General features: G+C 54.3%; 1 protein-coding gene across 1 annotated transcript in view; it reads left to right on the forward strand.

Moving 5' to 3' along the window:
• Positions 1-1,558: 1,558 nt before the first annotated feature.
• Positions 1,559-12,067, forward strand: part of LOC102433133 (protein KIAA0556-like) — a gene marked incomplete at its 5' end in the record, with an annotated part of 45,053 nt that continues 34,544 nt past the window's right edge. The window contains one exon of the mRNA XM_023747680.1: positions 1,559-1,696. Within this exon, the coding sequence (XP_023603448.1) occupies positions 1,559-1,696 (138 nt within the window). The remainder of the gene's footprint in view (positions 1,697-12,067) is intronic.

Here is a 12,067-nt window from a genome sequence, read left to right on the forward strand (position 1 = left end):
GGGCATCCACAGACAGCAACTAAAGTTCCAGAGAGATATCTCAGCTGTGGGGTTTGCCACTGAGAACTCTGGGGTCTAATCCCCAAGCTGGGCCCCCAGCAGAGAGCACCAGAACTGAGAAGGGTACCCTCATAATATCTGGCTGTGAAAAGTAGTGGGGTTGCTGTCTGCCAGGGAGAGATGGCTGGAAATTCAGGCACCCTCTTAAAGGGCCAACACACAAAATTTCCTGTGGAGCCACTTATCTTGTGCTCCAGCAGAGGGAGGGCAGAGTGGACTGGAGCTGTGTGAGCAGAAGCCAGGATTGGGGGCTCTGGGGTAAGAGCTCAGAAGGCAGACACCCCAGTTTCCTGTGCTGAGTCATTCCCTCACTCTGTGTCATCTTTCTCATGCAGACATTTGCTATACAGGCAGCTTTGCCTGGGGGGAGGACAGTTGACCCACCCTACTAGAAAACACCTTGTGCCACAGTGCAGAGTTTCCGAGGACCATTAAGAGAATAACAGTTAGCCTCCAGGCAGAAGCAATTGCCCCACCCTGTTGAAAAAAAAACTCTCACCTGAGGATGATTGCTTGGGGCCACTCAAGTCGGAATCCTACCAGTCTGTAGGCAAAAACAGTCTCTGGGGCCTTTGAGTCTTTGCCTGATCTAATTAGTCAGAAACAGTGTTTGACACTGTCCTGCACTAGAGATTGAGAGGCATAGCAGATCTACTTAATACACAGTCACAAACCCAAAAAGACAGCCAAAATGAGGAGACAAAGAAACAGCCCCCAAGGGAGAGAACAAGAGAATTCTCCAAAAGAAGAGCTAAACAAAATGGAGATAAGAAATTTATCTGGCCCTAACCGGTTTGGCTCAGTGGATAGAACGTTGGCCTGCGGTCTTAAGGGTCCCAGGTTCGATTCCGGTCAAGGGCATGTACCTTGGTTGCGGGCACATACCCAGTAGGGAGTGTGCAGGAGACAGCTGATCGATGTTTCTCTCTCATCGATGTTTCTAACTCTCTATCCCTATCCCTTCCTCTCTGTAAAAAATCAATAAAATATATTTTTTAAAAAAAGAAATTTATCTGATATACAGTTCAGAAAAATGATGGTAAATATGCTCAACAGCCTGAGAAAAGATATAGTAACTATGAAAACAGAAATAAAGGATGACATAGCACAAATAAATAACACATTGGAAGGAATACACAGCAGATTAGGGGATGCTGAGGATCAAATCAATGAATTAGAAGACAGAGTTGAAAAAAATCACTCAATCAGAGAACCAAAGAGGAAAAACAAAAAACAGGAGGACAGCTTAAGGGAGCTGTGGGACAACATGTAATGTAACAATATTAGAATAGTAGGTGTGCCAGAGAGGCAGAAAGGGAGATAGGGATAGAGAACGTGGTTGAAGAAATAATGGCAGAAAACTTCCCTAACCTGGTGAAGGAGAAGGGGCCTGACTCCCCGCCCTCAGCCCTCTCTGGGGTCTTATTAGGGTAGAGTCACTGCTGGTGCACCTGGGCAGACATGTACTGACTGCTCCCCGCTCTTGCTGGTGTTTCAGAGCAAGAAAGACTCCTCCTTGTGGACCTGCCCCTTCCACCCGCCGCTGCAGCTCTTTTTCGTTATCCGCAACACGAGAAGGCTGCATGCCTTTGGCCTGGCCAGGATCAAGGTTTGGAACTACTGGACAGCTGATGGTGTAAGTACCAGGCTCTGATGCCTCCCTGGGCATTAGGCTGATGGGAGCACCTAGTGCTACCAAATAGCCTGATTCCTGAAACTGTGAAATGGGTGCCAGGAGGCCCTGCTGGGGGTGGCAAGTGCCTGTGGGGGTGTCACAGCCACCCAGGCAGAGTCTGCCCTCAGAGGTCTGGAAGGGGTACTCAGGCCACCCTTTGGGGGAACTGGAAAAATACCAACTGAGGCTCAATTTTAACTGATAAGGAAACACACACAGAGAGCTGATGTAACATGGCCCATGTCACACAGCCAGTAAGCATCACAGTAAGAATTTGAACCCCTGAGGTCGGACTCCGGACCCATTCGCTTAGCCAGCTCTTCTCACACTGTAATCCATGATGACTGCCGTGGGACTTGCTAGAAAGCAGGGTCTACCCCACAGGCCGAGGGCAGTGCCCCTGCTGCAGCGTGTCCAACCAGCTCCCAGGTGCCGGTGCTCCTTGTGCGTGCACCCTGCTCTGTGCTTTGCTGCCCCTCTGGTTTCAGAACCCCTCCTCTCCTCTGCCCTCCCACCACCCCTACACCCAGGCCCTCACTTTTCTCTGCTGGACTGTGTTTCATGTATCCATTTGCATCCATCCCTTCATTTGACATTTACTACTGAGCACATAACTAGGGGCCATCAAGCTTTATGATCAATTGTGAGGACTCTGATGTCAGACACAGTCATGCCCTGGAGAAACTCCGCATCTGACGGCTGGCAGACACATAAATGAGGAATAGTGTAGTGTGACGAAGACCTTGGTAACGGTGAGCCCAAGGTGCGAGGGTTTCAGACAGAAGCTGCTGGGACCCGGTGGGAGCTCAGTGGCAGAGGAAGGATGGGAACCCTCAGCCTGTCTTCTTCCCCCTCTTATGATAGAGATGGGGATGACAATTGTCCTACTTCCCCTTCCACTAGAAGGCAATTTATAGGACAAGTGAGATGCTAAATGGGACCCCACTCTGAATCAGCCTCAATATTGTTAGAAGAATGCTAGGGCATGGTGGGGAGTGTGTTGAGTGTGGGGAGTGTGGTAGACTGGCAAGCACAGGCCACTTTAAGAAATATACATATTTTTTATTGATTTCAGAGAGGAAGGGGGAGGGAGAGAGAGATAGAAACATCAATGATGAGAGAGAACCATTGATTGGCTGCCTCCTGTACGCCCCACACTGGGGATTGAGCCCAGAATCTGGGCAGTGCCCTAACCGGAAATCGACTGTGACCTCCTGGTTCATAGGTCAATGCTCAACTACTGAGCCACGCTGGCTGGACATACAGGCCACTTTTGACCTTCAACTAATGGTTGCCATATAGGAGCGCCAGCCAGCGCTGCTGGGTTTTCTGAGCATTTCCAAGAACCGGGAATCAGATTTTGCTATGAGCCTTTCTGGTTTGTGAATGTCAATAGCTAATTTAAATCTTTTGAAACCACAATATAATTCAAACCGAACTCATCTTTGGACTGGAGCTGGCCTGCCCCACACTCAACACTGGGGCACATTGCGGGGGGTCTGCCTCAGGCTGGGAGAGGTCAGGGGAGGTACCTGAGGGAGCACATACCTGAGCTCTTCACTAACCTCCATGCTAGATACACCCAGGTCTCTCCCATCCTGCTCAGCTCCAAATGCCTGCCTCAGCTCGTATTCCTGAAAAACCCAGGTGGTCACTGTCTCCAGGCAGCCCGCCTGACCCTTGCACTACTCTGGACCTCACGACTATGCCCCCTCACCCTGTTCTAGGATCGATGCCTGGCTCCCCCACAGTACTGGGGGCCCCCTGAGAGCAGGGCCTGCATCGTCTCCCCACTGCTCTGGTCAAAGTAGACATGCATGGCTGTCAGATGAATGAATGTGTTCATCCCCAGGAATGATAAGCAGTTGTCTTGCCCTGTTTGATATCCAGATGAGAGACTGCGAGCATTGCTTTGGGGTCTGTGCCTCTGCCTCCTTCCTGTCCGCCCTCCTACTGCTTCCTGCTGAGACTCCCACCCAGCGGCCAGCCCCCTCGAAAACAAATATGTGCAAGGCTCTGGGGATCTGGAGGCTAACAGGGCTCTGTTCACCCACGACGCTGCTCAGAGAAGTAACAGCTTCCTCTGATTCCTGTCTTGGAGTTTTTAAAAACAAATGCCTAAAGTTAAAATTTAAGGAAAGTCCAAACCACTGGAATGACTGAGGAAGTTGCAGTGAGAGTGTCAGCCTCCCCTGCCCCGCAGGCTGGCCTACCCACCGTCCCCCGCCCCCCGCCCAACCCCGCGTGCTTAGGGGCCCTTCCCAGACCCTAAATGCAGCCCCAGCACGGCATGGCCCCAGCGCACACCTAGCATCTAGGTCTGTGTCCTCTCACACCAAGTTCACTGGGTGCTTCCTGGCCAGTGGTCCTCGGCATCTTCTGGAATTGGGCAATGAAACTGCTGGCTGCCCAGGCCTGCGCCCTGTTGCTCAGCCCTGTCGCTGAATATGTATCTCAGGCCCAGCAAAGCGGATTTTCTGTGCTGGGTGACAGAGCAGATAAGCTTGGTCCCTTTGGGCAAGGCCTGCCTCTTTAACCTGCACTCAGCCCGCCCTGTGTGCTGAGCGTAAAGGAGAGGAGCAGGCATCGGAGTGGCGTTCGGGTGCTTTGCAGAGCTGTGGGCTGGAGGGCTGAGAGGCGCAGGCATCCCACGCACAGTGGAGTGTGGCAGGCGCAGTCCCCGGCAGGGGCGCCGCTACCTCAGGCACACCCACCCACCTGCTGCCAGAACGAACGGGGGCAGAGCGCGCACAGGAACGTAGCTGAGGTTGGCTTGATGTCATATTCTCCGGAGCACGCTGTTACTGTGTGTTTTAGGGGAGGCAGAATGAGAGTTCATGGAAATACAGCTCAGCCTGGGAGACATGGCTTGTTAATACAGTGTTTTGTGTATGGAATCCAAGGAAGAAAAGTGAGAACCGAGAGCTAATCCAGCCACAGCTTATTTAGAATATAAAAAAAGAAGGTGCTAGAGAATACACTGCCTTACGCCCGCAGGCTAACTTTTATGGGCACCTTTCCCCTCGGCTGGCCAGTGGTTCAGTGAGAGAGCTGGCCCAGAGGACAGGGGCCTGAGGGGAGAGGAGGGCGGGAGGCTCGGATCCATGCCGGAAGGCAGCACACCGCTGTCCTTGCTGGCCAAGCTGCCTCTCCCAGGGCTGCGTGTGCAGACTGGCGCGAGGGGCGAGGCACGCAGTAAACATCTGATGCCTCAGCACCTCAGTGAACCCCAACAATTCTGCAAGGTCCGTGCTGTCAGGCCCCCCCATGTAGACGGAGATCTGGGGCTTGCTCAGTGAGGTCCCACCAGGCAGAGACGGGGTCTCTTTTGCCCCCTCTGCTTGGAAATGGCTGCCTGTTGTAAGAAAGATCTGGTTCATCAAGGACAAGGTGCATGAGTGATTCGTGATGTCTGCCTTGGTTCAGGAGGAGGATGTGATGACAGGCTTGTCACAGATTTTTATATTCCCCAGATTAAGTGACTTGCCCAGCTAGTGAGTGGCAAGCGACAGAGCTTGGCAGGGAGCTGAGGTCTGTTGGGTTTTCTCTGGTTTTCTCAGCACTGCGTCCCCTGCAGAGTGACATCTGTCTCCCTTTGATAGTATGTGATAACCGTCCAAAAAGGGGGCTTCCCGCAGCTCCCACCACCCATCCACTTGCCTTTGTAACAACCTACTCGTGACCTGCTACCAGCCTGCAGTAAGCAGGCACATGTCACCATCTTCACCACGGCATCACCCTCGGATGCCCCCTCCGCCTGGCCACACGGCGGGTGAGGCAGGACGGACACTCAGGGTATATTTTATGCACAGAAATGTGTTCAGTAAGTAGCTTAAGATGCATGAATGAGGGAATGCATGTTAATTTCCCTGGTAATATATTTCTGTGACATGTCGTGGTGGTCTGGCTTGCGCTGCCCAGTAGAATTTTCTGCAGTGATATGAGAACTTGAAATGAGGCTACTGAAAAACTGCATTTCATTTTATTATTTATTTTAATTGAGATACAGTTAACACATAACATTGTATTGGTTTCAGGTGTATAGTGTAGTGATTTGATATATGTATATATTGTAAAATGATTACCGTAAAAAGTTTAGTTAACATCCACCACCATATAGTTACAAAAATGTTTTTTCTTGTGATGAGAACTTTTAAAATCTACTCTCTCAGCCACTTTCAAATACATGCTGCAGTGTGATTAACTGTAGTGACCGTGTGCTCCTGCCTCCCCAGGACCCATGTATCTTATAACTAGAAGTTGGTACCTTTTGAGCACCTTTACCCATTTGTCCCCCACCCCCCACGCCCTGCCTCTGGCAACCACCCATCTTTTTTCTGTATCAATGAGTGTGGTTTTTATTGTGTTTGTCTTTCGGATCCCACATATAAGTGGGATCATGCGGTATCTGTCTTCTCTGTCTAACTTACTCCACTTAATCATGAAGCCATTAAGGCCTGTCCATGTTGTTGCAGATGGCAGGGTTTCCTCCTCTTCGTGGCTGAATAATTCCATGTTGTGTACATGTGCATGTGTACATATGTATGTATACACCTATATTTAGATAAACACAGACATGTTTATTGTATGTCACATCTTCTTTATCCATTCCTCCGTCACGTAGGCTGTTTCCATGTCTTGGCTGTTGTAAATGGCGCTGCAGTGAGCATGGGAGTGCAGGTATCTCTTCAAAACAGTGATTCATTTTGTTTGGATAAACACCGGAGGGACTTGCCCCCCCAACCCCCCACTCCTGGCCTCCACTTCCTTTGCTACCTGCAGCAGCGCCCGGCTCCCACCTTTGAATCCTCCTCCCCTCTCGCCCCTCACTGCCAGTCCTAAGTTCTGTCATTTCCATTGTCCAAACCTGTCTCCTTCCAAACCCAGCTCCTCGTTCCCCCTCTGCCTGCCGCCTGGCAGGGACTCATCACTGCAGGTAGCGGCCTCGTGTCTCCCCGCTCCCCCCACTCATGCTCGGGGCCTCCCTCCCACCGCAGAGTTATCAGTCCCCATGCTTGGGACTGGGTCCGACACCGGGCTGCTCCCTCAGGCTCACTCCCAGGCAGACGGGACGGGGGATCGACAGCAAAGTACAGTTCAGTGGGGTCAGTGTGGTGAGGGCTGCAGGGTGCCTGGGGTGGCCGCAGTCCACTGCCAGCACATGCTTCCCGGGCACCCTGGGAAAACCATGACTCCGAGGCTGAGCCCGGCCCTCCAGCGGCAGCTCTCAGACTCCAGCCGGCTCACGTGGCGTCTCCAAAATCCTTTTCGTTAATTGCCAACATTTAAACATCGGGAGGCTTTACGTGACAACATGGAGTTTTTACTTTTATTGAGAAACTGGAAGGTCTGGCGACGCCAGGCCACGTGCACACCTGGGAGCTTAGGTGGAGCTGAGTCACAGCCACCGTCCCCACTGCTCCTGTCACCCCTCGGCGCAGCGCACAGTTGTCCTTACACCCCGTCAGCTGCACGCACGGCCCAGCACTGGCTCTTCCAGCCGGTGGACTTAGGCAGCTGTATCTCCCTCCGGCCCCCACACTCTTCTCTCCGCGGTGCTTTTCTCCGGCCACCCCCAGCACCTGGAGTGCCAGCCGTCTTGTTACACCTGCCTTTGGAAGCGCCAAGTTTCTGCTAAGACTCTCTCTACACACAAGCTCCCGCACACCCTGTCTGCCCCAGGCCCTTCTGGGATCTCCATCCACACCCTTCTGGGCTCGGAGTGCCTGTTTCCTGAGCCTCCGATGACCTCCGGAGGCCCTGGCTGTCTCTCCTGAGATGTACTCGTTTGGCCCTCACCATGTTGTCCAGCGTGTGAGACATCTGACAACATTGGAAAACTGGCTGGTGGTGAGCTGGCCACACTCCAAGCATGGCATCCACTCTGGGCTCACGGTGTGGTGGTTCTCAAGCTCACCACAGTCCCCGCGCCCCCACGGCTGTGGTGCCACAAGCATTTGCGTTTGTGACTCCGTGTTATACAGACTAGCGCAGACTCCTCAGTAAATGAGCTGAGACATGTGAAGTCCTTTAAGCACTGCTTGGCACATAACATGTGCTCAAGAAATATGAGCTACCATCACTATCTCGTGCCCAAGCCACTGCCTGGATGTGTGTACCTGCCAAGCCTGGCTGCTCAGGGCCAGGACCCCTGCACCCCAAGGCCAGGTCCCTTAGTGTGGACTTGCTTTCTTCTGCATCCCACACAGGCGGAGACCCTGAGAGGGCCATGTGGTATATGTTGGATTGAACGAAATTGCAGAATTGCATGCTGAGGTCTTAGACCAGATCTAGAGGAGTCTTGACCTAAGGCAGCGAGAGTAATTCAAGGCCCCACCCCAGAGTGGATGGGGTTCTTCCTCTGCCTGCTGCCAGCCTTCACCAGGAACTGGGGAGATTGCTGCCCCAGGCTTTGGGGGAGCAGGGTTCCTGGCCATGGTAGCCCTGAGCAACCAGGCTTGGCAGGTACATGCACCCCGGCAGTGGATTGGGTATAAGACAGTGATGGTAGCTCACGTTTCTTGAGCACACATATGTGCCAGGCGGTGCTCGAAGGCCTTCACATAGCTCAGCTCATTCATTCCACACGGCGTCCTCCGAGGTGGGCACTGCGATCAGTGATGAGGGGTTCACTGCTGCTCACATCGCCCCGGCAGTCGGGCACCGACCACACAGCCCTGCCTTTCCATGGAGAGAGATGTGGTCGCTGGAGAGCTGTGCCCTGCCTGGGGCAGCATCACTCGGCACTTCGGCACTGGCTCGTGATCGCAGGTGGCCAAAATTCTCAAGAGAGGCCAGAAGGGCACATTGTTCTGTGAAAGGACTCACTTTTTGGATATTATCAACTAGTTCTGACGTCTTTAACTGCTCTGCGGGCCAAACCAGTGTAGATTCAACCGTTGGGCCTTCAGTGGGTGACCCAGGCCCTTCGGCCCCATCCCAGGCCCTGCCCTGAGTCTGTGATGTGGGGCTGGGACCTCCCAGTGGCTGGCCCAGAGCCCAGCAGAAGTAGGTAACAGGTAGTTGTCAGGTGTCCCAGTGTCTCCCCATCTTCTTCAGGCTTCTGTATCACACAGGATGGTTTTCATTGGTCTTTCTCCCAGGGGACATGTAAAGGTCGTTGAGGTCTTTCCCCATAAACAACATTCCAGTTCAGATGCTCTCAAATGGAACAAGTGTAGTCCCAGAGCAAGTCCTCAGTGTGGATAGGAATAGGCCTGCCCCTCATCCTGGCGGGTCTTCATCCAAGTGGAGACAGGCTTGGGCGTGTGCACACTCGCCGGGTAACAGGTGCAGAGACCTAGGTTGCCAGCCCAACTCAGAGCCCAGAGGGGACCCTTGACTCAGCATAAGGAAGGAGCGGAAGGCCAGGAGGAGCCGGGTCCCGAGGCCTGAGGGTGGCTCTCTGGGCAGCAGCTCACTCCCCAGAGTCCCCCAGGCCCTGATAAATCCATGGGCAGGGTAAGGCCCTCCCAGTCAGCCCCCCACGCCACGTCCTCCTATTCCGGAGCCAGCACTTCCGGGCACAGAGCAGTGAAGGCCAGCAGTTCATGTCCTCCCTGTGAGCGGCCAGTAGGGTCCAGCCTGTGACAGCCGGAGTGCGGGGCGCCTGGATGGCCCCGGGGCTGTGCGTGACCCCCCGAGGTGGAGCTGCACGTGACAGGCTTGCTTTAATGGACAGTCCCTGGCGGGCAGTCAGGCCCGGCCAGTGCTTTGCTGCAAGTGGTTTTCTTCGGGATCTGTCAGCCGTGTGTCCGGCAGGTGTTCGCCCTCGGACCAGGGAAGGACCTGGTGAGTGCAGAGTGCACACCTCGCTTGGGTTGCTGTGGCCGTGGAACTGCGCCCATCGGTCTTTGCTGAGCAGCGCGTGTGCTCACTGACACTGGGCCAGGGAGGAGAGTGGCCTGACCGTCGGTAAATGTCTTAGAGCAAAAGAATATTCAATTGCTGTATTGAAACTGCCCTACTGTCCCACATGGCTGTTCTGGCCAACTGCAGGGAAGGGTGCGGCAGGACGGCCAGGAGGATGCTCCCGTTTCCCCGAGCCACAATGGCCTTTAGAAAATCCGCTGCAAAACGACTCCGAGGCAGCGTCAACAAAGGCATAACAATAGCTCTCATTAAGCAAGAAGGAACTCTCAGTGCCGAGGAAACAAGGACACACACACACACACACACGTGCGCGCACACGTGCATACATGCACACGCATGCATGTTGGGACTGAGTCCTGGTTACTGGAAAGCAGGAAGCAGGCTGGTTCTTTAGGAGCAAGAGAATTCCCCCTCCTCCATTTCCAAAGACATCCCCAGTACAGGGCTTTACTGTGGGGCCGCGGGTGCGGACCTGCCACGTCCTCCGCCCTGGCTCTCCATGGTACATGCACGCACCTGTCCATGCTTCTAGCCCTGCCTGGGGGGTGAGATGACAGTTCCGTCAGCACATACATGAAGATGGAGGGAAGGCCTGGAAAGTTACAGCATGTACACTCCCACCCCGTGGCCACAGCGATGGCCTCGTGGCCTGAGGAGGGAGCCAGGGTGTGGGTCGGAGAGCTGGTCCCCAGGGAATGATTAAAAAGGATAAGTGGGGCTGAGTCCCCCTGGGTGCAGGTGATCCTGCCGCTATGGCTCGTTAGGCCTGCAGGACATTGGAAACTGCAGAGATGAGCAGCATCAGGCCGGACACGAGCCTCCCAGCTTCCCACGACACACACTTCCTCTGGTTCCTCCCTAGCTCACCTCCCACCTACCTGCCTGGCCCTGTGGGCATGGGAGGTTGCACCCCTGCCCAGGCCTGCTTCCCTCCCAGTCCCTTCTCAGCCACACTTCCTGGCGGGAGCCAAGCAGCAGGCGCTGGAGGTCAGATGGTGCTCCAGATGGTTCATGAACGGACACAAGCCCATTTGGAAGCCAGACTCCGTTATGAAAGCCAGGCTGCCCACCTCATGCCTGTGCTGGATGGAAGGCCTCCCTCCACCCAGCTCCTTTCTAAACAAGTGTTTCTGTCTTGCCAGATGTTTCCATGCGGTAATTTTGCGGAACTAGTCATTGAGAGCTGCCCGTGCTGTCCTTCTCCGATAGCTGTTCCCTGATTAATTCCCATCACGCGCCTGCTCTGCGCCTCTGTAGGCAGAGAGCACATCCACATCAAGGCGGAAGCGGTGCTCTGAGAATCGCGACTTTTGACAGTCGGCAAAGAGCAGCTGCCGTCCTGCAGCAGGGGGTCGAAGCCAGGCCTGTGCGGCACAGGCTGGATGGTCTCACTCCACCTCGCCCTGAAGCCTCCGGGCGCTGCCCAGTGTGAGAGCTTGCCCACCTCCCCTCAGGGCGGCTGGGTGATGTAGATGGGCACCTGTTGGCTCTCAGCTCCCATCTCCCAAGAGCAGATGGAGAATGGCCGGGAGTGACGCCAGTGGTGACCACGTCTCTGCAGGCTGTTTTCAGGACATTGTTAGAGAGCATGCTGCCTCTCTGTGTTTGTTCTCTGTCCTTGTTGAGAACCTACTGTGTGTCAGGTGCCTGCTGGGCCTTGGACAAGATGGCACAAGGGCCCCTGGTGTCTTGGAGGTTAACTTTGAGCAGAGACAATAAATAACGTAAAAAGGCAATAAGACCATTTCAGAGACCGGAAGGAAATAGAGCAGGATGCTGAGATAGAGAGGGCTGGAGGGGAGGGACGGTCTCTGAGGACAGGGAGCCAGCTTTGCAGGGCTCTGGGAAGAGCATTCCGGGCAAGTGCTCCTTCCTGGGGTGGGAATGAGTTGGCCGGATCAGGGAGCAGCAACCAGATCAGTGTGTTGGGAGTGGAGGGAGAGTGACAGGGGTCGGGTCAGAGGGGTCAGCAGGGGCCAGATCGGAAGGCCTTACTGGCCACTGAAGGGGGTGGAGCTTATGTGTAGTACGAAATCATTAGGGGCTTTAAGCAGGGAGCGCCATGACCTGATAAGTTGTTTTAAAAAGAAAGACCGGCTGCTGTGTAGAGCAGGAAGCGTGTGCCTGGGGTGGGTTCGAGGTGATGGAGCGGAGTGGAAGCAGGGGGGCCCGCTGGCAGGTTACGGTAGAACCTCTTGGAGAGATGGTGGCCTGGCGGGGATGCAGCACACTCAGGGAGCAGAGGTCAGGTTTGGAGGGGTGTGGAGGTTAGAGCCATGGGACCCTGGCCCCTGGCCGTGTGAGTGAGTGAGCAGGAGGGGTCAGAGAGGACGCCTGGGCTGTGGGCAACTGACTGAATGGGGCCACCATTTTTAAGATGGGGGAAGACTAGGCTTGGGAAAGTGAGGTGAGGATTCTGTGTGGGGTGTCGTGTTAAGGTTGAGACACCTGTTAGATATC

The sequence above is a fragment of the Myotis lucifugus genome, unplaced genomic scaffold, assembly GCF_000147115.1.
Source record: "Myotis lucifugus unplaced genomic scaffold, Myoluc2.0 scaffold_949, whole genome shotgun sequence".
Classification (NCBI taxonomy): Eukaryota; Metazoa; Chordata; class Mammalia; order Chiroptera; family Vespertilionidae; genus Myotis; species Myotis lucifugus.